The 27,747-nt window shown below is 44.8% G+C and overlaps 2 protein-coding genes across 3 annotated transcripts in view; one reads left to right on the top strand and one right to left on the bottom strand.

The window, feature by feature from the left end:
* Positions 1 to 13,507, bottom strand: part of MFSD8 (major facilitator superfamily domain containing 8) — a 41,192-nt gene extending 27,685 nt beyond the window's left edge. Inside the window, exons 1-8 of one of the 2 annotated variants that reach the window (XM_083174045.1) lie at positions 12,967 to 13,507; positions 12,332 to 12,448; positions 9,172 to 9,257; positions 8,183 to 8,226; positions 7,161 to 7,401; positions 6,885 to 6,998; positions 6,654 to 6,798; positions 4,720 to 4,778 (exon numbers count right to left, since the gene is read on the bottom strand). In XM_083174045.1, the coding sequence (XP_083030171.1) occupies positions 4,720 to 4,778; positions 6,654 to 6,798; positions 6,885 to 6,998; positions 7,161 to 7,401; positions 8,183 to 8,226; positions 9,172 to 9,257; positions 12,332 to 12,384 (742 nt within the window). In that variant the 5' untranslated portion in view covers positions 12,385 to 12,448; positions 12,967 to 13,507. The remainder of the gene's footprint in view (positions 1 to 4,719; positions 4,779 to 6,653; positions 6,799 to 6,884; positions 6,999 to 7,160; positions 7,402 to 8,182; positions 8,227 to 9,171; positions 9,258 to 12,331; positions 12,449 to 12,966) is intronic. The other variant, XM_083174055.1, reaches the window with a different exon arrangement.
* ABHD18 (abhydrolase domain containing 18) overlaps positions 13,207 to 27,747 on the top strand; it is a 34,525-nt gene continuing 19,984 nt past the window's right edge. The window contains exons 1-4 of the mRNA XM_083174067.1: positions 13,207 to 13,606; positions 19,374 to 19,474; positions 20,872 to 20,956; positions 27,549 to 27,649. Of these exons, the coding sequence (XP_083030193.1) occupies positions 19,383 to 19,474; positions 20,872 to 20,956; positions 27,549 to 27,649 (278 nt within the window). The 5' untranslated portion in view covers positions 13,207 to 13,606; positions 19,374 to 19,382. The remainder of the gene's footprint in view (positions 13,607 to 19,373; positions 19,475 to 20,871; positions 20,957 to 27,548; positions 27,650 to 27,747) is intronic.

Here is a 27,747-nt window from a genome sequence, read left to right as displayed (position 1 = left end):
ACATACATTTTCCGCAGCGCTTTGCAGAGAATATTTGAACATTCACATCCGTCCCTGCCCCAGTGGAGCTTACAATCTATATTCCCGACCACATATACACACACACACACACACACACACACACATTCTAGGGTTAATTTTAGTTGGAAGCCAATTAACCTACCTGTATATTTTTGGATTGAGGGAGGAAACCGAAGTACCCGAAGTAAACCCACGCAAGCACGGGGAGAATATACATACTCCAACAGGGTCATGGTCAGGGGCTGGCTGGCAACTTTCAGCCTGGGGGGCAACACAAGCAAGTGGCCCACCGCCATCGATTCACTACCCTACCCTCACCCTTCTCCCCTCTAGTATGCAGCAAGGATTAAACAATCATTCCCCCCCCCCCCCCCCACACACACACATACACCAGAAACGGGTATAGTGTGCGCCAAAGGCACGTTGCAAAATGTTACCATGTAATGCCCATTACACATAATGCCACACACTGTAATGCCCATTACACATGCAATACCGTAATACCCATTACACATAATACCAACAATGTAATGCCCAATAAACATAATGCCACACACCGTAATGCCCATTACACATAATGCCACACACCGTAATGCCCATTACACATAATGCCACACACCGTAATGCCCAATAAACAAAATAATGCCTATTACATATTATAACACATAACTGCTGCTTACCTACATGCTCACTGTCAGAGGTATATTGCTCGTTGCCAGGGGTTACATGCTCATTGCTAGGGTAAATTACATGCTTGTTGCTATGGAGTGCTGCTTGCTCATTGCTGAAGGAAGGGGCACGTAGCACTCCATATGGGAGGGGGGCTGGTTGTTGCCAGGGGAAGTGATTTATTTTTTGGCATGGGAGAGCCAGGGTATACAGGGGGGAAATAGTTACATTTGCAGAAGAGGAACTGGCTGGGATAATGGAAAAGTGCTATTATACAATGCAGAAACTCTAACTGAAGGGGAACTATTCTCTATTGTTCCTTAAATAGTGCGCCAGCGCTACCCGAATCCGCCCTTCCAGGTAGCGCTGGCTGCACTGACAGACACTCAGGGCTGGTGCAAGGTTTCTTGGCGCCCTAGGCAAAGCTAAATAATAGCACCCCTGCTCCTTTCAAACACTCTCTGGCCAACCCCTCACATACACATAAATGGTTTCCAGTAATTAGGTTAACAGTGTCTAGGTGGACAGTCACTAGGTCGACAGACAGAAGGCCGACATATGAAAATGGACAACATGCATTAGGTTGACATAGTCAAAGGGTCAACACAATCAAAAGGTCAACATGGAAAAAGGTTGACAGAACTTTTCGTGATTTTTTTTAATAAAAAAAGACTTCATACTTTACCATCTCAGTGGGCATACAGTTAGATTATAAGTGTGCCAAGGGCACACTAGATGGTGTCCATGTTGACATAGGCAAAAAAAAGGTTAAACTTATTCCATGTCAACATTTTCCATGCCGACCTTTTGACCATGTCAACCTTTTGTCTGTCAACCATTAGTGGTCGGTCTAGTGACTGCCAACCTACAGACCGTGGACCATTCATGCCATAACCCACATAAATGCCCACTCCTGCCCTGTAGGCCTACACAGGGCAAACTGTGAATGTGCTGCATTGGCAATGCGCATGCAGATGTTCCATGGCTGATTTGGGAATGTACAGTATATCTTCTGCTGCTGTGGCCAGGCGGCTTAGTCACAGACCAGCTCTTACTTTTGAGGTTTTCCATAATTGCTTAGAGTCAGCTAATGTGGACACAATTGCGAGTCTGCGATGGCTCCTGCGGCCGTATCTTTACAATCCTGGCCAACAGTTTCAATTGTAAATGTTAGCAGCTCAACGGCCTAGAGCTGGGGTAGCCAACCCTAGTCCTCGAGAGCTACCAACAGTGCATGTTTTGCAGGTCTCCTCACAGAATCACAAGTGAGCTAATTAACTCCATCTGTGTATCTTTTAAAATGTGTCAGTGATTAATGAGTGCAGCTGTGCAGCAGCTAGAATGTCTGGAAAATGTGAACTGTTGGTAGCTCTCGAGGGCTAGGGTTGGCTACCACTGGCCTAGAGAATCAGAATTGCTAATGTATTTGCCGGGATCCTGGTTGGTGAGTGTGTGATGCTAGCAAGCAAGCACCCTGGAATGGGGGGGGGGGGGTTTAGTTAATGCAACCCTGGGGGGACATAGGGTTAGGCTGTGGTAATGGGAAGGTTTAAGGTTACACTGTGGGGAGTTAGGTTTAGGCATATACAATGGGGGGGTTAGGTGGTGGGGTGTGGGGGTTAGAACAGGCTGTTTGGGGGTTAAGTTTAGGCAGTGAGGGTTAGGCACTAGTGGTTAGGTTATGTCCTTTGCAGGGGGGGGGGAGGGGGTTAGGCCTAGGCTGCAAGCTGTGAGGGTGAGGTGTAGTCGGTGGGTGTTGGGCTAGGCACTAGTGGGTAGGGCTAGGGTCAAACTGCAGGGGTGTTTAGGGTTAGAGTAAAAAAAAAAAAACAGCTCACCTCTGCATTTCAGCTTCAGGGACAGCACTGCAGCTACATTGGGCAGAGCAGGTCAGGAGAAGGCAGATGGGATGGGTTGCACATGCCATGGATCTGTCAGGCCAGCCTCAACTTTGAGCCCTGGCTGCTGGGGTCTCTGACTGTCTGCTGCAATGAAGATCCTCACATGATCATCATGCAGCTCCCCAGTTTCAGACCAGCTCCATGTCTTCCCCGGAGGCGGAGCTTCTCTGTGTCTGGCTGAGGGGGAGAGGCAGCAGTGCACTGAAGCTGCATGTGCACGGACATCTCTGGCTGTGTGCATGTGGTGACCACACTAGAGACTGGTGACTTACCAGAGGCTGGTAAGTCACATGGCATGGCCACCATAGGATGTCTTTTTTAGAGACATCATTCATTATAGTATTAAGCGAACTTAGCAGCGCCCCCTAGTGGCCACCACTCATAGGAAGCTGCTTTAACGTAGCTCCGACCCTGCAGACACTAGAGGTATGGCAGTACCTCTAGTGTCTGTCTCCTCCAGGGCGGCGGCCATTTTGTGAGGGGCCGTCGCCTTACAGAAGGCTGTCTGCGCCGTGACTGGACCCGGAGGAGGCGGCTGCGGCAAGATGCACACAGGTACAGCCGGCCCAGCCCCAGCCAGCAGATACCGGCCCGGGGGGCATGTGGCACCCTGCCCCCCGGCCCAGCCCGCCCCTGGTCATGGTGGGGATCAAACCCATGACCTCAGTGCTGTGAGGCAGTAATGCTAACCATTATGGGTACTCTTTACCTAGAAGGGCGCCAGCGATTGAAATCGCGGGCGTCGGGGGTAAAAATCGCGGTCATCGCGGGTAAATCGGGATGGCCGCGATTTTCCCATAGGGAACAATGTTAAAAAGGCTGATTGACCGCGATTTTACTGTTAAATGCCTCAATGGACCCGATTTGGCCCTAGGAATCAATGTTAAATGGGCCACAGAGCCCAAATAAGCACAATTAACCCTTAAATGTCCCCCCCAATTTTTAACGCCACCCCACGATCCACGCGAACCCGAAGCGTGGCGAGCGCAGCGAGCCCGCGAGGGGCGGTACGCGTCCTCCGACCTTTTCATGCCCTACTATCCACTAGGGCGTGGAGTGAGAATAGAATAGTGTGGCGAGCGCAGCGAGCCACCGAGCCCGAAGCGTGGCGAGCGGACGCGGATACCTTCACAGGTAGACGCGTACCCTCGCGGGCTTCACAGGTGTCGGTGTCGCCACGCGAGGGGACGCGTATAACTGTGAAGGTATCCGCGTCCCCTCGCCACGCTTCGGGCTCGGTGGCTCGCTGCGCTCGCCACACTATTATATTCTCACTCCACGCCCTAGTGGATAGTAGGGCATGAAAAGGTCGGAGGACGCGTACCGCCGCCCCTCGCGGGCTCGCTGCGCTCGCCACGCTTCGGGTTCGCGTGGATCGTGGGGTGGCGTTAAAAATTGGGGGGGACATTTAAGGGTTAATGGGCTCTGTGGCCCATTTAACATTGATTTCTATGGCCAAATCGGGTCCATTGAGCCATTTAACAGTAAAATCGGGTCCATCGCGCCTTTTAACATTGATTCCTATGGTAAATCGGGAGCATCGCGTCGCGGGCATCGCGGGTACATTTATGGCCGGCCGCGACGCGACCGACACGATTTCCATGTTTAACATGGGTTTCAATGGGAAATCGCGGGCATCGCGTCGGGCGCCCTTCTAGGTAAAGAGTACCCCATTATGCCATCCGTTTACTGAAGGCACTGAAGAGGGACTTCAGTAAATTGTGACTAGACAGAAATCATATCACTGGAGAGAATTCTTTTAGACTATGTAGGTATGTTTTGATATTTTACCATGTCTCCTTATTCCTTACATATCCTTATTGGCATGACCACAATAAGTAGAAATCATTGACTAGGCAGATGAGTGATACTCTGCAATCCAGCGATGCTGGATCTGAAAGCACTAAAATGCTCTAACACAAGTGATAGCTGCAGAATTAGCTGGCAGTAGGGCTCTTTGCTACATATTTGGCTTTTTTCCATCAAAACTTTTTCTTAGTGTCATTGTGATCAAGTGCAGCAATTGGAATTCGCTGCTGGAAGCCAATTAAATCTATTTTGTTATTTTTTTTCGCTTTTAAGTACAATCCTTGTGAATATAGTATGCATACTTAGCAATAGACATTACCTTCAGAATCATAGTTGATACTTCCCACGTGCCTTCCCAGGTCATCCACTTGGTGTTCTCTGCAAGAGAAGAGATTTATGTTGGTGCAGTTTTGTTCATGGCACTTTATGGTAGTAGAATTACTTTTATATACAGGGAACCCATTTAAGGACTGGTAGGGCAACTGTAGATAATGGTTTGTCAGGGAAAATTATTCTACTCAGTGCGTTCAAATGCAATGTAGGTATATACTGTAAGTGTGGTTAGAGCAGGGGTGGGCAATAAACGGCCCTCCAGCTGTTGATGAACTACAAATCCCAGCATGCCCTGCCTTAGTTTTGCTATTTGACTATGCTGAAACTGATGCAAGGCATGCTGGGATGTGTAGTTCATCAACAGCTGGAGGGCCAGTTATTGCCCACCCCTGGGTTAGAGGATACATCTCTGTTCACAGACACAAAAGGTGAGTTGTCTTGAGTCAGATTAAATGTCCATACTGCACAAAAGAGCGTATGGTAGTGGGAACTGTGCAGTGACCGTGCCATTGCATATATTTGCCCTGACTTTTGGAAGTGCAGTGGTAGGGTTGTGGGTATGTATGAAAATGCTTCTGATGGATCTCTTCCACCTATCATTGTGCCATTGCAAATGCAGATGGTGCTTGCAGCAGGTTGCGTAAAATAAAAGGCTTGAACAGCTTTACACTTGCAGATGCACGAGCCCCTACATTAGCCCTACAGATACTAGTATATGGTAGTAAATCAGGCTTTCATGGCTGCTTTATGTGCGACACAAATCAGCCCCTAGGAGTCCTATGAGTTAAGGTTTGTTGCAGAATCATTTGTGAGATATGTGTAGAAGTGTCACTGGGTCTGGTGACATCCAGTGCCCACTCGTTACCCCTGTGTGACAGCACTTGCACCCAAAAGTGGGTATGACCAAACATAAAGGGGTGTAGCTTTCTGGTGAATCCAGATGATAGCATTCCAGGTGCTGCCAGGCATTCCTGGAGATGCTGGGCTACCCCCAGACACTAGGGCCTGCATTGTGGACTCCTCAGTGTTACGAGCAGGAGCATTACAGGAGAATGTCACACTGCAGCACCCAGCCAAGTCACTGCGGAGGAGCTAGCACCATTCGAGGGAACACATTCCCATAGTGACGCCACTGGTTATGAGAATATTCCTGAAATGCTTATACAAGCTTCTACTGCTGAAAGTTGAAGACTTTACACAGCAGCACAGTTACATAATGGTCCAGTGAATGTTTTTTCTTTATCTTTAACAATATGTTCTTGCCACACTTTCCCTCCATCATCCTATGTTAGGCTTAAGGGGGTAATTCAGGCCTGCTTGCTAGGCTGTGTATATTTGATGACTAGCAAGCAGGTAAACGTCGAATGCATGCCCACCTTGCATCGCTGCCCGAATCCCCGTGCTACGACGGGAGTGAATTTGTACGCTTACACATCCCTTCACATGCAGCCGCACATAGGAAAGATCATTCGATGGATACTCACCATCAAATCATTTTTCCTATTTACGCACATAAAAGAAAGCCTGGACTTTATAATGGCTGTTCTTGTACAAATTCGGGGCGGGTGCTGACATCATGTGACATCATCCACCCGCCCCAAGCAGGCAGGGCCACGCCTTTGTTTGTAGGTGTCCATCCAGTGTTTCCATGGGTGCACCCACCATTTTTGTAGGCACGACCATAAAACGCTGGGCAGACCCCCAGCAATAGCCCCCTGCTGCCTGTCCATCATTTTGCAAACTCCCCGAGTGTAAAACTCACCGATGGCGTTCGCATGAGCGTCTATGCGCATATGTACTCCGCCACCGTCGGAGGCAGGGCCAAATTCGCTGCTCACCAACCAGGTCTGAATTGACCCTAAGTCCAAAGTCAGACCTGAGAAATCCTTGGGCAAATCTGCTACAAAAGATACTTATTACCTGAATACTGCAAAGATCAGAATGATGTTCCCAATGCCAAGGAAAGCACCCATGAGGGATGGAACAGTGTACATGTTTAATTGAAGGTCAATAGCTGCAAAGGTCACTCCCCTCTCACCAATTAAAGTAAAGGCGGCCTGGAAAGCTGACAACAGAAAAGAAAGTCTGTGAGTATTGATTCAAAATTATAGAGCTTTAATCACCCCGCGTCACCGCGCACAATACACCTACCAGGGCCCAGGATAAATCCTAGAGCTTGAAAGGCGCTAACATTTGCCATTGCACTCGTCCTTTCTGATAGGGAAGTAGCACCAGCAACATATGAACGTACAACTGCAACATTTCCTGGAAAATAAGTAGGTCCAGAGTTTAATGATAATATCATACTGTATTATATTGTTTTAATTAACTGAGTATGCTTACTAACTGCAGAGTTAATTATAATAATGTTTAATTTATATACAGCAGCTGTAAAACAAAAAGTTTTTTAGTTCTCCAGTATCACACCTGATCCGAAGCCAACTAATGCTCGGGCAATGAGCATGTAATATTTATTGTGTGCAGCGGGCACCTGCACATAGGCATAAAAGAAGCTGGCAGCCACTAGTATGGATATGGAGACAACAAGAGGTTCTCTTCTTGGCCTGTGATTGGACCACAAGCCAAACAAGGGTGAAGCAACCATCTGGCCCAAACTGTAGGAAGCTATAACCCAGCCGAGGAAGCTTGCATCAGCACTCGGGTCAATCTGAGGAAAACGAGGAAAGTGTTTAGTAAGGATTATTATTGAACATAGACTTCTTCCATCTATACGAAAGGTAAGAAAGTTTATTTAATGAACACCTAAAGGCTCCCATCCACTTCTGCGATTTGGGCCTTTTCATCCGATTTCAAGGCATCGGGCTGAGGAATCAGATAAAAAGGGCCCAAATCACACGTGTTTAACCTCCCATTCCAATCTGATGCGCAGTCTGGTGCACAATTGGATAAGAGCCGGAGATTGTCAATGCTGCACCAAGGATCCTTTGGCTCCCGCTGCGGGAATGGGATTGCATGCAAAAGGACCACATACGATATATCGAATGCTATCCTGCCAACCGGTACCTTCCCAGGTGGCTCAATGCGAGATTGGCTGCGACTTCTCTCCTTGGAGTAGTTGAGGTAGTGGATGGGGCTTTACAGTTGCCACAAGAAAAGTAAAAATGATTATGTAAGATCAATCGGCAAACCAGTCCGGTACAGTGCAGCCTAAGCAGCAAACATACAAGTTATTACATGTGATTTCTTCTCTAGGTGTTTTATTGTGTATACAATCATTAAATACAACAGTAGATTATATGGGTTTTCTCTGACAAATAAAAAAAACAACAGAGTAACAGATTTTTAGAAATTGAGTGAAATATCATTTGATTGATTAATTAGGATAGGAAAATACAACATGCTTAAAATGGTTTGTCCCAAAATGGTTTGTCTATTATATAGATCCATCTGTGGACATTGTCCTAGAAAGGAAATCACAGAGAACTGACCTTTTGAAGATATGGCCAAATAGAGGTCACCACAATTGAAAACCCTGAAATAAAAAAGGATTCTTATAATGCAAACAGACAAAAAAAAATGAATGAAAAAATGTTGCACAATCATATATACAAATCTGCAACTGGGAAATTGGCATCAGATCTACATGCTACATTCACATTAGTCTCTGGGGTGTATTCAATGCTGGGGGCGAGCTGTGACAGCGAGGTCAGTCAGTATTCAACTGACCCCCCCCTCATACGCCAATTCGAATCGGCGTATGCGGCCGCAGAAGCAGCGAGACCCACGGCTAAATGCAGCGGGCTCCCTGCATTAGCCGTGAGCCTGGCTGTTTGGGGGAATCCTTGCTTTGACAGCGAGTATTTCCCCAGAACGTAGAACAGGGTAAATGGCTGGCGAGGGTGTTAAACAGTGAGGCTCGCTGGTTTTCTGCAATCCCCGCCGTTTAACCCCCTTGCCAGCCGCTCGCCCCCGCATTGAATACTACCCTCTGTCATACTGGAGCTTACAATGCAGACACAAATCCAGTAATGAACACATCTTATTCACAAACAGTGTACAATATGATGGCTTCCGCATACACATGGGGCGATTTTAGTCTGTTTTGTAAGCGCTCTGTCTACATCTCTTAGAAATTAAACAAGTATTGCTCCATATGCTCTATAGTGACCGCTATGCATGGTCCCGCCTGCCGCCATCACCTCTACAGATCTTTAGCACATGTAGTCAAGATCTAGATAGATCACCTGCCTGTGCCAAAGAAAACACTGGCTAACACATCGCTGTCTGTATGTTCGGTCTAGCCAGCGATGTATGCTGAGCGATCTGTGCTTACTAGGTCCCTCAGTAGCACAAGTCACCCCAGGTATACAGGGCTTTACAGAGATCTAGATGGTATACAATGGTATTTAAGTTTACAAAAACATCAGACCTTCCAGTTTATTTACAACATTGAATTGAAGCCTGAGCGAGGACTCACCTACGCTGCTGAGGAACATTGTCAGGTACATGACTCGGACTGACCACCATCGGCTTTTATGATGCTGTTCTGTTTCCACAACCACTCTGCAAACAAAAGGCCACAAAATATTAAAACATTCTTTTTTGTACAGTTATCTGTGCAACAGGGCCATCTTAATGCAAGGGCCCCACAACTGTAGGGGCCTTCGAGCAGGGATTTGCTGGTGTGGCTAGTAGAGATTGCTGCCCGGCTGCTTTGGTTGTGAATTACACAAAATCAGAGCTACTGGGAAACTTTCTCTACCAGCCTGCAGCCAAACAGTTACTGGCTGTAAGCATGCTAATTGCTAGATGGCTGATAACAGGAGGAGACGCCACAGAAAGTTATGATTTTTTTAAAAACTTAATTAGGGGCCCCAGTGCATTTCTTTGCCTAGGGCTCACAATGGTGTTAAAACGACCTTGCTGTGCAACAGTTTTCTCAAGTTTATGTGACAAACAGAAACAAATCCTGTCTCTCACCACATAACTACCCCTAAGGGTGACATATAAACACAAGTTAACGTAATAATATTTTTTTCTGAATTTTTTTTATAAAATCCCTTTGGCCTAGGGATTGGTACAAAAACTCTCCTCCACATTCCCATTGTCATCCTATTTCACATCTTTTGGTTTTCTTAACAGTTGAACTCAGTAACAAAGACATATATGAATAATGGCAGTGCTGTAGAAATTTGTTATTAATAATAATAATAAAAAAACTTAATGCCCCCACAGATGATTTATAGTAAATCCTATGCATATATGTAAAAGGTTTCATGTGTAATTAGGTGTGAATGTGGTTTATGAAAGTTGTAAAGTTTTATGTTTCATTTGTGGTTATTTTCTTCTGTAGAATCTCCATCATCGGAGTTCTATTATCATAGGACTTTTTTGCGGGTCAATGATTTATCCGTGGTCTGTGCATGTGACTAAATGACTGTGCGTGTGCCATTATGGTCTCGCAACAGCGATCATATTAAGGATTTATTTGCAACATCACTGACAGTCAGGGACCATTTCTGTAGCATGCCGCAGATGCAACTTCAATCCCTTATGCAGATACATTCGCTCCAACACCTTACTGCCAGCGGCCATGCTGCAAGACCATAGGGCTACTTCAGGCATTCCCAACCCCGGTCCTCAAGGCACACCAAAAGTGCAGGTTTTGTAGATATCTAGGCTTGAGCACAGGTGACTTAATTAGTATCTGAGGGATTCTGATTAAACCATCTGTGCTGAAGCCTAGATATCACTAATACCTGCACTGTTGGTGTGCCTTGAGGACCGTGGTTGGGAATGCCTGGGCTACGTAGATGGCCAATGTTTGTCTGATTGTTGCATTTATGGTTGAAGGCAGCAGATCAGTTACACCTTCTTTGGGCATTTCAATACTAATTTAGCCAACTGCGACATTTACATATTTTCACACAGCTACTGTGTACAATTTCACTACTGCAAATGGATTTCCATATACATCTGCACTAGGCCCACAGAATTCCAACAGCAGTTATGAACTGGTATATGTTAGATCCAAGTGGGCTAAAAGGACTACTGATGATGTTACAACCATGTGACCCAACACCTCATGTAAGGATCCAGTGAATCGGAGGAAGGTTAGGTACTGAGGAAAGGATTGGGTTAGGCTGCAGGTAGGGTGACCAACTCATCCCTTTAATCCGGGACACGTATTAATTACACAGGTTTTGTGACTTGCTTTCACCTGGTTTTAAACTGCCACACCTCAAGACTCCATTTCACCTGGTTTTAAACTGCCACAGAACCTGTGTAATTAATAGGTGTCCAAGATTAAAGGGATGAGTTGGTCACCCTAGCTGCAGGAGTTGGATCCAGAAAACTGGGTGAGGTTAGTGCAGTGATGGCTAACCTTGACACTCCATCTGTTGTTGAACTACACATCCCAGCATGCCCTGCTACAGTTTTGCTATTTGGCCATGCCAAAACTGATGCAGGTCATGCTGGGATGTGCAGTTCAACCACAGCTGGAGTGTCAAGGTTAGTGTAAGGCTGCAGGAGTGGGATGCTGTAGACCAGGGGAGGTTAGTATTAGGCTGCAGGAGAGAGATCCAGTGTACTGGGGGAGGTTAGAGTAAAGGGGCATACACACGTAGAGATCTGTGCTAAGCAATTTTGCTAAGCTATTTTGCTAAGCAATTTTGCTGGTGTCAAGATCTCCCATGGGGAGCACATACACATGCAGAGATTTGTGCTAAGTGATTTTGCTAAGCGATTTTTCTAAGCAAATTTGCTTAAGCAAAAAAAGTCAGGGTAATGGTTCAGAATGGGAGATTGTGATCAGTATCTCTCATTCTGTACACACAGAGAGATTTTCAGTCATTTGCTAAGCAATCTGACTAGATTGTGACTGCATGCACTGACTTAGTTAGCAAGAGATATTTAATCTCTCGGAGCATACACACGGAGAGATCTGTGCTTACTTTCTAAGCAATCTAGTCAGATTGCTTAGAAAATAGCAAAAATTTGCTCCGTGTGTACACCCCTTTAGTCTGCAGGAATGGGATCCAGCGAACCAGGTGGAGTTAGTATTAGGCTGTGCTAGAGATCCAGCACACCGGGAGAGGTTAGGGATAGGCACTAGGAGGAGGCTAGGGTAAGGCTGCAGGAGTGGGATCCAGAATACCCAGGGGTGATAGTATTAAGCACTGAAGGGAGGTTAAAGGTAGGGGCAAGTTACAGTAAGGTGGTGGGAGGGGAGGTTAGGTTTAGATTTGGGAAAGGTCCTTTAATTTTATTCTATTTTAACTCAGTCTTTAAGAAGAATCAGGTCCACACTCCTCCGACAGCAGTTATGCGGCTGTTCAGGGAAGAGTGTTGTATTAATTAAGGTTCATACCAGCATCTTGTTCTCTATGTTTACTTTCAATATAGTAGTTAATATTAAAAATGAAGCATACACAAACCATAAGGTGACAGTTTGTGAGGTTGCCAGGAGTGTATTGTGAAGGAATCGTTTTTTGTTAGATTTGCATATGTAAGGTTATAAAACAAAAATCATACAATAACTATTTTCTTTAATATCTTTTAACACAATATATTTTTACTGCAAAACATTATTTTGTTATTCTGTACTGGCATTTTATGTACATTCATGACCTTACCCTGCATCTGATGATTCCAAGAGGGGTTCATCATCCTCACTCAGCGAGGCCATGGTGCCTTGCAATATATGGGCTTAGTCACACCATGTAAAAAGTATCTCTGCAGTAAATGTTATCCTGATGGCCAAGAGACATACTGTATGAGAATTAATGTTGCACCAGGAAATGAAACCATTCAACTACAGAGAACACACCTGCAAACTAAAATGGTATTTGTGCAATGTGCATAGGAATATAGGCTAAAAACATATAATGTGATATATTATAAAATATGTGAAAAATCTAGATCTCGGAGCAATGTAACCTTCCTCTCCAAAGTCTGCCATAAACAACAGTAACACAAATTGTGCCTAGGATTTCCCAAAGACTACTGTAGTTCAACTTGTTTTATCTGATCAGTTTTAATGTAAAAATATAAAGCTGAGTGACTCAATAAAGGGATCTGGAGGCACATTAATGCTTAGCTTCTGAAATGCAAAACTTCCCTTGCATATACAGTATATGTAAATGTTACAAACAACCCACAACTGCCCGGGAAAGTGTCAAGCTGGAGGCCATGCATACAGTCACACAGAACGCGGATAACAAAGTATGGAGAAAATGACACTCGGAACTGGCAGCTACAATTTATTTACATGAATAATACAATAGTTACGATTCGGGGGTGAGAGGAGAGGCCGGGCACAGAAAGCCATACACACTGCTGCTGAAAACATGCACATACAGCACTGCAGCAGTGCAGCAGCAGCAGCCCTGGATCTTTGGCACATTTATTGGTGGGTCACATGACAAAGCACTGCGCCTTCCGCCCTTTCACGCCATCTTAGCTGTGGGCAAAACAATAACTACCCGATTGTTCACACAGTAACAATCTGACAGTGAATAAGCCAGCGTGAACATGAACTGATCTGATGCGAATGTCATATGAGAGCGTTTTGTGCAATACTCTTTTGTCAGTCTCCACTAGACAGACATGTTATCGGAGCCAGATGCCTCCAATGCCAGTCCTTGCTAGGCTATGAGCCTTGTACTGAACACAGTGCTGCTCCATACAAGTAGCACCACAGAGAGGACGCCGTGCCCGCTTGGTCCTGTTTGGTGTATCGGGACGGGGGCAGCACTGGCCCACAGCAGCTGAGTACGTGCGCGATGTGACGTCGGCCCGGTCACCTCCTCCCAGCAGAAGCAGCCTGGGAAACGCTCCAGTGGGCGAGCTGCTGCCATCTCGAGGCACCACTGGGGCACATGTCCACTCGCTCTGCATGACCCTGTGCTGTGAGTATGTGTGTGACTGTGTGTAGGGACTCGGAGCGGGCAACGGGTGCTGCTGGTGTAGGGGCAGTGGTGTGTAGTGTGCACTTGCTGTGGGCACCGAGTGGAACATTCATATACAAACAGTGTTTGGAAATGGATGTCTGTTGTGGAAAGGGCAAGACTGGCATCTCCCTCTCTCCCCCTGTTCCAGCCCTGCTATGGAGTGTCAGCAGCAAGTGATGGGCAGCCTCGGGGATGGCCGTGGTCCCCTAGCATGCTCTCACTGTGACCCGGCCACCGCACATGTAACTGAGCATCACATGTGTGTGTTCTGCTGCCTGTGTTTGTGACTGATAACAGGAAAGAACACACCAGGGTGAGTTAAACCTGCAATGTCCTAGCCACTTTGTGGGTGGTGCCATGCATTGGCCAATTTCCAGTGTATAGAGAGAAGATGGACTGGACAAGTTTTTTGGGGGTTTATCACATTTTTTTTCCACTTTTTCTTGATTTGCCATCCATGTGGACTACGATTAGAAATAAAACCCTATGCCAAGCGCAGTGGTATCAGCAAGTTCCCTTGCCCGAAATGTGGCAAGCGAAACGAGCCCAAGAGGGAATACATTTGCAATAATTTTGGTCTCATATGATGAAACATAGAAAAGGATACGCAAAAAACTTGTGTCAACCATTTCCACTTCTACCTTTTGACACTGTTTTCTATTTACCTTTTCCATGTCAACCTTGGAAGTTAGACTATAATAGTGTACAGAGCGCAGCATGGCGAGTGCAGCGGTACACTTATACGGTATCCATGTCGACAACATAGACACCAAAAAAACCCTGAAAACCTTGTGATGACCCTTTGAGTGTCAACCATGTACATGCCGATCTTCAGCTTGGGTCGACCTTCTGTCACTCGACCATTTAGTTGTCGACCTAGACATTGTACACCGTGGCTCCCATGGGTTAGAAAAGTCAGTGTTTGACTATATTAACACACAATATGGTGCTTCATCCACATCTTTTGTAAAGGCTCATACACACTGGGTGACTTTGAGCTAAAAGTCAATCAAAACAGCATTCCCTGTGTGAATGCCCCTGCAATGAGCGGTGAGAGCTGCTGCACGCTCCCGCATCATCGCCTGGAAAGCCGTTTATCTGCTAGTAATACCAGCAGATGAGCGGCTTTGAGAATGGCTCTGCGCTATACAAAGCCATCCGCCGGGCAGGGGGAAAGCCGCTCAGTGTGTATGCCCTGAGTGGCTTTCCCCCCAGCGGTGAACGCAATCATCGCTGTCCATAACCGCTGGGCATATTCGCCCAGTGTGTATGGACCTTAAGAGACCAAAAACACAACATTTTGGGCAAATTTCTTCAATGAGATTGATTCAATTCAGTGTGCTGTGAGGGAGAGTGCAACAATCGCGGGTGTTTATTTGTGAGAATGGGTATTTTCCGACTTAAGTGCCCTGAAGCGATGCTGTTTGCACCATGCTAGGGCACAAAACAGCATCGCCAACCTAGTTTTGTCAGATTTCTGTTCGCACTCCAGGAGGACTTAGCAGTGTGCTGACTTGAACAGCTTCGGGAGCTCCCTCCGGCACTATTCTCAGTGTGTTGAAATGAAACACCAATGTGTTCATACAGATGGAGCGCCTCTTGTCCTTGCCCGGCAGAATGTCCCCTCTGGCGAGCGCCGGCGGCGATGGAGACCAGCGGGGGAGGCAGTGCACGGCGGTGGGGAGCTCTGTTGCCACAGTAATGAGTGTGTTATGATCCTGCCACTGTGCAGCACAAGTGTTAACACTATATATATATTAGAGTCCCAACACGCTGCACACGTTTCGACATTGTAGAGACTGTTAAACCTGTTGCAAATACAATAATGCAATACATTAATGTGTGCATTATCTTTAGGCTACTGTATAGTGGAGAGATTGTAACCTGCTGAATTGCTAGTTTTCTGACTATCTTGTCTTGGCACCTCTAAAATCTGGGTATATAATAATATAGGTTGACAGTCAAAAGATCGACATTAAAACGTTCGACATGAGTGTTTCACTTTTTGGGTGTTTAGGTTGACATGGGCACCGTAGAAGTGTACCGCGCCCCCTCGTGTGGCTCGCTGCGCTCACCAGGCATTGGCACATTATTATGTTCTCCCTCTATGGTGCCCACTGGGATGGTTAAGTATAAACAAGTCGGTTTAAAAACAAAATATCACAAAAAACTCATGTCGACTTTTTGCTTGTGTCGAGCTAATGCATGGCAGCCATTTTTCATGTGTCTACCTTTTAATTTTCGACCTAATGACCGCATACACTGAAATACTTCCCTTCTGATTAAACTAGTCGCTAGTATGTGAGTATTATGGACTGCTGTAATGCAGTGCTACTAGCCAGGAGAACAGAAGGAAGTTTCACTGCTCATAACTAGTTTTTTTCTAAAAAAAATAATAATAATAATAATAATCCTTGCCCCATAAAATGTTATTACACAGTTTGTCAAACTCGGTCCTAAGGATCACACTCGGTCCTCGCAGAATCAAGTGAAATAGATAACTCCACCTGTGGATCTTTTAAAGTCAGTTATTACTTAAGCACACCTGTTGGGTGACTTGGAAAATGTGAACTGTGTGGGGTCCCGAGGACCGAGTTTGAGAACCACTGTGTTATTAGAATAGTCATTTTATAAAGCTACCCAACACACTGCTAGCTACATTTTAAAATCTCATGATGTCAGGAGAAAATAGACAGTTCTGCTGCACTTCAGTCATTAAGAGAATGCTTTAGCTGCTGGGAAATCTCCATATCTTACATAGAAATACTGTAGTGCTATTCTTTCCTTACATGTCATGCCAAGTATTGCCTCTGATCACGTCTTTTACTCCATGATTGGGCTGTTCAGTCAGTGGGAGGGGATAGAAATGTGGGTGAAATGTGAAGGTCAGGATTTGTCTGTATCACTGTAATAGAGGTGGGTTTGGCAGTGACTGTTCTGTATACTGTCTTATGCATGTTTATTGCTGTTGAATTGCTATATATATGTAGGAAACACACGATTGCAATAACTTGTGCGTGTCCTATTGTGGTTATTGTATATAAGTTCTGTGGGCTGTCAGTTGTCACATGGCAGCATGCAGTGGATGCTAGAATTTGCAGCAGGCTGCTTTCTCAGCAGCTCACGTGTGTAGCTATTCATGGAGTATTTATTTGTTCTTTAGATTGTATTGTCGTTTAAAAGTGCAATTCATTTGTAAGCAAACCATTACTCGTTCTGTGTTTTATATAAAAATAACAGGGTTATGTACTAACATAATAAACCAGTAATGCAACATTATTTAAGTGTTTTACCCATGTGATACATTTACATAGTTCTTGTCGCAGTATTAGCCCACTGCAAGTACTTCTACCCTACGTAATAATAAACCATGATGTAATGCTTGTATTCTTGGAGTGGTAATCCTGCATGCTTATCCTCTTTAGTGCTGTCTAGCAAGTGGATACAAAAGCATAGGTAAACAGTAAGATAAGGAAAATGTATATAGGACTAAATGGATAAAGTATGTACCTGTCTGCTTATGAGACACATTAAGGACCCAGATGCACTAAGCTTCAAAAGTGATAAACAACCAACCAATCCGCTCCCGCCTGACATTTTTCAAACCCAGCCTGTGACATGTCAGGTAGGAGCTGATTGGCTGGCTGTTAATCATTCTCCATTTTATCACTTTTGAAGCTTAGTGCATCTGGCCCTTTGTCAGCGTCGTTTAGACATACTGGATCACATTACAGCACAGCCAATGGCCAATAAATTTGCAGAGACTGTCTGTACACTTGCTGCAGGGGGATGTGGAGATCTTCAAGCATTCAGTCGACCACTATAGGTCAACAGTCACTAGGTCGACCTGAAAATAGTCAAAATGTTTTTTGTGTTTTTTCTTTTTAGAAAAAGGTGTTTTTTTCATACTTTACTAACCAAGTGGGCATTGAGTGAGAATATAATAGTGTGCCCGAAGCATGGCGAGCACAGCGGTACACTTATACTGTGTCCATGTCAACTTAAGTTGACATAGACAGCAAACAACATGAAAAATTCTTGTCGATCTTTTTCATGTGGACATAATACTTGTGTCAACATAATGCCCATGTCGACCTACAGAGGTTGACCTAATGACTGTCGACCCATACCTGCTGCAGCGATTGAGGTCAAAGCTAGGCCAGCAAATTCAAATGGCCACCCGGCTGTGACGTCAGGATGATACATTGGGGTTGATTCAATTCACAGCGCTGGGAATAGCTTCCGGAGGGAGCTCCTTGAGCTACTCTAATCCGTTTGCTACTACATACGAACCCATACTCACGGGTGTTTTGTCGCGAGAACCATAATTTTCAGACTTTTGCCACTTGTTTAAAATGGCAGCTGATATAATATTACAGATAGAGGTATTTTTTTTTAAATACATTGATTTAACTCTTAATCCTTTTGAAAGGAAATGGGCCACCTTATGCTGGTGCCTGTCACTGATGTAGACAGGCAGAGACCCTTCATCTCATTGGCCCACTTGCAGTTAAAACCCAAATTTGAATAATTAAACAAAGAAGTCCACATGTGCAGACACAAATATGAGTGTTCATTCTAGCACCCTGCACCTTTTGAAACCTATGCAGTTCCTCCCTCCTGCCTGGGGTGGCACTGTCTGCTGTGTTACCTGCTTGACTTTGTGGCCTGTTTTTCAATATAGACCAGACTACTAGAAGATCCCAAAGCAGACTGCGGCACCCCAGGCAGGAAAAAGGAACTGCACCTGTTTTGAAAGGTGTAGGGTGCTAGAATGAATACTAATAACATATAGAGATTTGCCGGACATATTATATATTAAGTGTTACATTTTATCAGGAAGATTTGATTATGAAATCTTTATTTTACTGGTGCACCTATAGTTGATGCCATCTCAATTATAAGAATAAGGGTGCAAAGCTCACTTTAATATTTATAGGTAACTGTGCATCAAGCATTTAGCTAATGAGCTTTCTGATCATTAGATAAACTTAGATGCTACATTTGTAGCAGTTTGATGTACAGTTACTTAGAAGTAACTTGATAATTTGAGCTTTGTCAAAATGTTAAATAAAGTAGTGTTCATTCTAGCACCCTGCATTTTTTCAAAACCTGTGCAGTTCCTTTTCCCTGCCTGGGGTGTCGCTCTGTGCTGTGGTGATTCTAGCTCAGTGTGGTCTGTATTTCAGCACTGATTTTCAGACCAGACCTGTGCTAGAAGCACCGCAGAGTGACAACCCCAGTCAGGTAAGACGAGCTACACAGGTTGTGAAAGGTGCAGGGTGCTAGAATGAACACTATAAAGTTAAGGCCTGCAATGCCATCCATGCATTTTGTATACAGATTCGGTCATACTGAATATAGGCATGCTGTGTATAATTTTAATCAGCAGAAGCTGCTTTTCCCTGTTCATATTACTTTGCAAATAAGATGCTTTTTTAATGGAAGTAGTCACACGCAAATACGCATGTTTAACAGGGAATGTTTAACACTCATAGAGACTAGATTTATGTGGACACATCTATATAAAATTAAATATCAGGATCATCAGTGCATGAAGAAATGATGGTCCCGATAGAGCTAGATTAGAATACAGTGTTTAGCTGTAGGCTGCAGATGACAAGGTGATGTAAGGAAGTAGAAATATTCTGTGTAAATGTAAAATGTAGTTTTTTTCCATACTGCTACAAAATCTTATCTAATACTTGCTTTGTTTTATATTCAGATGTGACAAATGGGCCTGAGTAAACTGGATGTTCTCTACAGGCGGTTACTCTTGACTAAATTTTTCATCCGAGGATGGGGAAAACCTGAAGACTTGAAAAGGTAATCGTTGTATCTATTTTTTTTATTCTTTTTTTGCAATGTCTAATACTAGACTAATAGCAAGTTTTCTTCATCGTCCATAGTGTAAATGTATTACCATAATTAACAGAAAATAGTTTGAATGCAGTTATTATTCTCTGCTGCTGCCTCTACAAAGTAAGGATTGAGTAAATGGGTATCTTAAGCTGGGTACATACTAGACAAAATGTCGTCTAATCCTGCAGACCAGAGCAACATATGGGACACAAATGGCTATTTTGCTGATGATGCGCGCTCCTGTGCATCATTAGTGACCTTCTCAATCACTAGCTAAGGCACAGTATGGCTCTGTTGCTGCTGGGATTGGCAAGTGTGTATTCACTTGCCGATGCTGGTTACCCTGCAGGTACCCATTGCATACTTATCATGTGCAATGGGTACCCAGCATTATTGGTGTAAAGGCAATATTGTCCAATGGTTCCCAAACATATCAGAATTTATTTCTCGTACCCCTACACCATTATTATTTTTAGATATTTGCAAATATGACTAAATTAAGTAAATTGTACTTCATGCTCATCCATTTCTGTGGTGGTGGCCAAGGTTGTGCTTTTGTTTGTCCACTTATTGTATTATAGGCAAAATCAGTGCTGGTGGCTACCAGTCACATTGGCCATAAATTGGATTTTCTCCTGTACCTGAAATTTGTTCATCTTGGCAATCTCATCTAGCTATCTACCAAATCATAAATTAATTGAAGTAACTTAGTCATTAATTTCTGACCATAACATCGAAATAATGGATGTGGATGTGTTTTAAGTTGGTAGTTCTCATTCAGCTGTGGCACACTGTAACTGCTGTCATCCCTTTGTGTGCTATGAATGAATGGGACTCATTCTAGGTGCTTGTTTTATACATCGGTGGTGGTGGGGGCTTGGGGGGTTAGGGTTGATGGGTACAATGAAAAGGAAAGTATACATGGGTGCCGGACAGGGTCCCAACAGTTGGGATCCCAACAGGCATTTACCCGACGTCGGGATCCTGAATGTCAAAATACCAACAGCCGGGTTCCCGATGGCTGTCGGCTACTTTCCCTAGTGGGGGTCCACAACCTGCATAGAGGGAGAATAAAATAGGTGGCTTGCGTAGGGAGTCACCGTGCCCGCAAGAGGCTTTGTTGCACTCGCCATGCTGTCTGGGTCCGGCCAGTCGGGCTAATGACTGTCGGAATCCCGACTGTCGGACCCCTGTACCACACCCGTATAAATACCAGACCCCTGTCACGATTCTGACCGCCGGCCATCTGTATGGTGCAACATATTGTATACCAGGGTGAAACACTACATGCTTCGTATCATTTAGACAACACTAACATTTTTCTACATATGTTTTATCATCTGTTTTTATTCTATTTAAAGGATATTTGAGTTCCGAAAACTTATTGGAAACCGAGAAAAATGCCAGAGCCTAGTGCCAAAAGATTACCCAGTGCAAATTGATTCGGTAAGCCGGGGGATTCATCAGTTGCTAGCTGCCACTTTCCAGTTGTCTTAAAACTAAAATTGCTTTGCACTTTGGGTTATTTAGCACAACACAAATCAATACCCATACATGCTATCCATCTAAAGGATTTCCAACCCGCAAGAAAGCTATTTGTGGCACATACTGGTAACACTGTTTTAGCACTCCACACCTTTATTCTTTTGCCACAAGCAAACCATAATCCTTTATGTACCATAATGATCGGTAGGGCAGGAATTATTTGAAAGTACATAACACTTTGGGAGTGATGCAGGGTTTTTGCAAACATAACAAGGTGCATACACACTGGACGGTTTATGACCAGTGTGTATGCCTAGCGATCCTGTGAAAATCATTCAGTGCATACACACTGAGCGATTTTCACCCAGCCCAGCGATTTTCACGGGTGGTGAACCACAAGTCAAGTAGGAGACTGTGGAAAGAGGTTCACTCAGCCGATACACAGCGGCGGCAGACGATGATACGGGAACATGCAACAGCGCTCACCGCGAATCACCTGGCGGTACACACTTGAAGATTTTGAGCTCAAAGTAGCTTAAAACTGAGCAGCTCAAAATCACCTAGTGTGTATGGGCCTTAACGTGCTTTTACACTGTGCGCATGCAATTAGGACACCTTCCCCTAGCAGCTGAATGGGCATAACAAGGTGCTGGCATGTATTCTGAGCTCAGAAAGGACATACGGATGGCATTGTGGGCTATGCAGAGCTGAGTGCGTGCTGTGCACTGAAATATGGTTTTTGGATATTTTGCACCAAAGATGGGGCTTGTGCAAGTACACAGTAATAATGATGACCTCTAAGAAACCAAGTGCACTGATGGGTATAGACCAGGGACCGGCAACTGGCGGACCGCGGTCCATCTCCGGACCGCAGCCGCCAGATCTCCGGACCACGCTCTTTGTTATAATGACAGGGGAAGTGAGACATGATGTCTCCTTCCCGACGGGCGAGTACGCGGCTCCCCCACACACCCCACGTGAGCCGCGGCTGACGACGCGCACCACATGAGCCGGTGCTGACGTCGATGCCGCGGCCGACATGTTCAGGGGCAGAAGGCGCGCATTGCAAGCCCGCCTCGCGTCGCTACTGAGCAGGGGCTGCCACCGTTTCCCCGTGTCCCCAGACTGGACCTGGTCTGAGGGAGGGAGAGAGGGAGGTGCAGGCAACGGAGCCAGAAGGCACTTTTAAGTGCATTTGCGGGTTGTGGCCTGCACGCTCCCCATGTACTGAGTTCATAAAGGTGAGCAGATGTTTTTTTTTTATGTATATTGCCAGTATTCAAACTAGTGGTGTGGCTGCTACTTTGGCAACACTAGAAGCAGCCTGTGTTGTCCTGTTATTATTATACAGGGGGAGCAGTCTGTGGTGTCCTGTAATTATTATACAGGGGGAGCAGTCTGTGTGTGTCCTGTAATTATTATACAGGGGGAGCAGTCTGTGGTGTCCTGTAATTATTATACAGGGGGAGCAGTCTGTGGTGTCCTGTAATTATTATACAGGGGGAGCAGTCTGTGGTGTCCGGTAATTATTATACAGGGGGAGCAGTCTGTGTGTGTCCTGTAATTATTATACAGGGGGAGCAGTCTGTGGTGTCCTGTAATTATTATACAGGGGGAGCAGTCTGTGGTGTCCTGTAATTATTATACAGGGGGAGCAGTCTGTGGTGTCCTGTAATTATTATACAGGGGGAGCAGTCTTAGGTGTCCTATTACTATTATACAGGGGGAGCAGCCTGTGGTGTCCTATTAGCTTTGCTATACAGGGGGAGCAGCCTGTGGTGTCCTATTAGCTTTGGTATACAGGGGGAGAAGCCTGTGGTGTCCTATTAGCTTTGGTATACAGGGGGAGCAGTCTGTGTGTGTCCTGTAATTATTATACAGGGGGAGCAGTCTGTGGTGTCCTGTAATTATTATACAGGGGGAGCAGTCTGTGGTGTCCTGTAATTATTATACAGGGGGAGCAGTCTGTGTGTGTGTCCGGTAATTATTATACAGGGGGAGCAGTCTGTGTGTGTGTCCGGTAATTATTATACAGGGGGAGCAGTCTGTGGTGTCCTGTAATTATTATACAGGGGGAGCAGTCTGTGTGTGTCCGGTAATTATTATACAGGGGGAGCAGTCTGTGTGTGTCCTGTAATTATTATACAGGGGGAGCAGTCTGTGTGTGTCCTGTAATTATTATACAGGGGGAGCAGTCTGTGTGTGTCCTGTAATTATTATACAGGGGGAGCAGTCTGTGTGTGTCCTGTAATTATTATACAGGGGGAGCAGTCTGTGTGTGTCCTGTAATTATTATACAGGGGGAGCAGTCTGTGTGTGTCCTGTAATTATTATACAGGGGGAGCAGTCTGTGTGTGTGTGTGTACTGTAATTATTATACAGGGGGAGCAGTCTGTGTGTGTGTCCGGTAATTATTATACAGGGGGAGCAGTCTGTGGTGTCCTGTAATTATTATACAGGGGGAGCAGTCTGTGGTGTCCTGTAATTATTATACAGGGGGAGCAGTCTGTGGTGTCCTGTAATTATTATACAGGGGGAGCAGTCTGTGGTGTCCTGTAATTATTATTATACAGGGGGAGCAGTCTGTGGTGTCCTGTAATTATTATACAGGGGGAGCAGTCTGTGGTGTCCTGTAATTATTATACAGGGGGAGCAGTCTGTGGTGTCCTGTAATTATTATACAGGGGGAGCAGTCTGTGGTGTCCTGTAATTATTATACAGGGGGAGCAGTCTGTGTGTGTCCGGTAATTATTATACAGGGGGAGCAGTCTGTGTGTGTCCTGTAATTATTATACAGGGGGAGCAGTCTGTGTGTGTCCTGTAATTATTATACAGGGGGAGCAGTCTGTGTGTGTCCTGTAATTATTATACAGGGGGAGCAGTCTGTGTGTGTGTCCTGTAATTATTATACAGGGGGAGCAGTCTGTGTGTGTGTCCGGTAATTATTATACAAGGGGAGCAGTCTGTGGTGTCCGGTAATTATTATACAGGGGGAGCAGTCTGTGGTGTCCTGTAATTATTATACAGGGGGAGCAGTCTGTGTGTGTCCGGTAATTATTATACAGGGGGAGCAGTCTGTGGTGTCCTGTAATTATTATACAGGGGGAGCAGTCTGTGTGTGTCCGGTAATTATTATACAGGGGGAGCAGTCTGTGGTGTCCTGTAATTATTATACAGGGGGAGCAGTCTCTGTGTGTCCTGTAATTATTATACAGAGGGGGCAGTCTGAGGTGTCCTATTACTATTATACAGGGGGAGCAGCCTGTGGTGTCCTATTAGCTTTGGTATACAGGGGGAGCAGCCTGTGGTGTCCTATTATCTTTGGTATGCAGGGGGAGCAGCCTGTGGTGTCCTATTATCTTTAATATACAGGGGGAGCAGGAAGGTTTTCCAGCCCTCAGCCCCCCCACCCCTACCTCACCACTGATGAGCAAATGTTTGAAAATAGATGTTTTTTTTTTTTGTCTGGTCGCGGGTTGCGATCATAGTTAAAATTCCTTTTAAGAAATGCAGTATGTTACTACTAAGCAGTTGTACATTACAAAGTAAGTAATAATTAGTATACGTTTCTGCATCAAAATAAAAACTAATTACATTCAAAATATCTCATTGTGTGATTTTGTGGACCTCGAACAAAATAATTTTAAACTTCCGGACTCCATCAAAAATTACTTGCCTACCCCTGGTATAGACTTTCCACAGCCATATACAATATTCACACAGAGTTCGTATATGTGATGTGGAATTAGGTACGTCCAACTTGCAATCAACTTTGAATCGCCTCCTCTTTCTTATAAGGTTTCTGTTTATTTTGATGCTGCCGGCAATGTTAATTTGGTATTAAAATGACTGAGAGTGATGCTTAAACAGTGCTTGTCATGGCTCATGTGCAGGAAAGCTGTAAAGGTGCTAATTTTCCCGTGCGTTGTGTGCTCCCGCACACATTGCACAGCACAAAATGTACGTGCAGCACATACTTTTTGTACTAGATCGCATCTCATCTAGTTCAACTAGCACGCTGCTGTAGTACATTGCATGCTTTTTGTACTAGATGTGATCTAGTACAAAAAGTACGGAGCACATTGCTCTGTGTAAGGGCCATAAGAACCATTATTTATCACACAATAAATGCCTTTCTGACTTGATGTTTACATACTATGGGCAGTATTCAATGTGAATAATGGCGATGTGCAGCGAATCCTATTTAGGATTATCTGCACAGTCGCTGTGTTCCGGAGGGCTGGAGCATTCGCTGCCAGCCCTCCCTGTCGCCGTATTCAATGCCGCATGGGCTCAGTGCCCCTGGGGCGAATGTTAACCCCTGCAGTGAACGGCGGCAGGCAGGGAGATGGAAGCCTCCCTGCCTGCGCTGGACACTGTGGGGCAGAAGCAGGGCTCCTGGGGACACAGGCAGCAGAAGCTGCCCCCCCCCCCCCCCCCCTCCGGGAGAGCTGGCAGGGGACTGATGTAGGTAGCCGCTGCTCCCGCATATGTAATGAGCGGGAGCAGTGAATATATGAATATCTAATGAGCGGCTCTCGGCCCCCTGCTGGCTGTTATGTGTAAAAACAAAAAAATATATATATTAAAAATGCAATATATATTCATGAGCAGTAAGTACATGAAAAAAATAGCATGCCCCTTTACAGAAAAAAAATACAGATTTTTTTTACACCAAATAATAATAAAAAACCCTTTCTTTTTAAAAGATCACAGTTCAGTTCACCACAAAAAGATGGCGAATCAGTTTTTCAGTAAAAAGAATCACCTTAAGCACGAAAATAGCACACATTTGCCGTAGAACATGGCGAATCAGCCTCTTTGAATACTGCCCTATGAATTCAAGGGCACCATAAAGCTTTTGTTTATTGTATTTAAACAGCATGGTTTCAAAAGATCAGAGAAAATTATATTTTTAAAAACCCACAAATTCTGCAGTGTTCTATAAGAGACCTTGGAACAACCTTTAAACACTTGTCTGCTCTGTGTACTGTTAAGCTCCACACCTCCCTCCCCCACTTTGTCTCCACAAGACCTGGTATGAGCCTATATCTATATGACTGAAACTACTTTCCACACTGAAGTGGTATTCAAACGGAGATAAGGATTTCTTTAAGGTCAACGATCAGAAATACAAATGCTGCTATGAAATATCTCCTGTCTTATGTATTGTCATTCAGTTACTCATTTATAACTTGGTTCCAGACTAAAGGGATCCCATGCACTAGATGATTTTGCATGATTTCGTCCGATTTCGATGTTTCCGGCCGACATATCATTTGAAAAGTGTCAAATCGTTTGTGTTTTCCATCCAGTCCGATGCATAGTCTTGTGAGCGTCAGATAGGACAATAGATCGGTCGTAGTGCGCCAGTGATTTATCCAAATTGGATGGAATCGGATCGAAAAAGGAGTGCTTTTGACTGACCTTTCCAGTCCCTCTAGCCTCCCAATTGTATACCATAAGATATATTGCATGCGATTTATCTCAGCTTGATCAATCGCATGACATATATCTTAAGCAAAAATGACACCAAAGTACAAAATCGGATGGAATCACTCCCGGGAATGTCCAGGGGAGTTCAAGGGAAATTCCATCTGACTTCAGGGTCAGACATATTGCTATAGAGTATGGGGCCCTTTATAAAGTCCCATATACACTATGGAGGTGCCCATATCTTATCCAATGTGGGCTGATTTAGCCCGATCCCGACGGATCAGGACGAGAAACCGGCCCAAATTGGATGTGTTTGGCATCCCCTCTGGAGTCGAGCAGCACATAAAATCAGAAAAATCGGATCAGACCCATCAGTGGCACCCTCGATGTGGTGGGTCCAATCCGTAGGTGTGTGCTAGTGGTGAAGCACCCCTGGCACACACCTATGTGCAGCGGCAGGGTCTTGGGCATTGAGGTCCTAGCGGTGGCTGGGAGCACATAGCAGCGTTTTCCGGGTGGCTCAGCGGCTGTTAAATTTAAAAAAATATTTTGAAAAGACTGAGAGAACCAGACGGCCAGTTTTTTTAAAAATTATAATTTAGCAGCCACTTCACGCCCTGCTGCTCGGCACCTGCGGCTACATGCTCCTAGCTGGTGCCCACCCCTGGCTGCTGCCAGCTCCCCTGGAGTTTTTTTTACATGCAATAAATCGCATGGGATTTATTGCATGTAAAAATGGCACATCAATTGCCAAATCGTAAGTGAGCTGTCCTTAGGAGAAATTGGACTAGTTTATGGGGGGCTTTAAAATTATCTTTCCAATCTGTGGTTGGAATGAAAATCTGGAATTTTTTTTCCCCCCTAAACATGGAACACTGACAAAATGAGTAAATCAATTAAAGCAGATGACTACTTTTGTCCATTTTCCAGCTTTTGGGAGCAAATGGTTTATTGTAAATTGTTCCCCAAAATTTCCAGATTGGAAAGATAATTTTATAGTGTGTATGGGCCTGAATGTATCAGTATTTACACTTTTTGAAAAATCTGGCACTTACTAATGTACAAGCAAAAGTCTTATATTAATATATTGTGTTTAAATGTTCATGTTTTTGTTTAGGTTGAAGAACAAACAGATTGTAAGATTCTCGATGGCCATTTTACCTCCCCCATGGTTCACTATGTGCCAGACGTAATGCCTGCTGAGACAGTAATAGCACGGTGAGATATCTACAGATTTTCCTTTAGTCTACAGCCATAAACTTGTATATCTGTAATGGGGATACATATGATGGCGGTCAGAATACTGACGCCAGTCT

Source organism: Crinia signifera, chromosome 1 (assembly GCF_055691185.1).
Source record: "Crinia signifera chromosome 1, ASM5569118v1, whole genome shotgun sequence".
Classification (NCBI taxonomy): Eukaryota; Metazoa; Chordata; class Amphibia; order Anura; family Myobatrachidae; genus Crinia; species Crinia signifera.
Note: the sequence above shows the minus strand (reverse complement) of the source record. Positions and strands in the feature narration are given on the sequence as shown.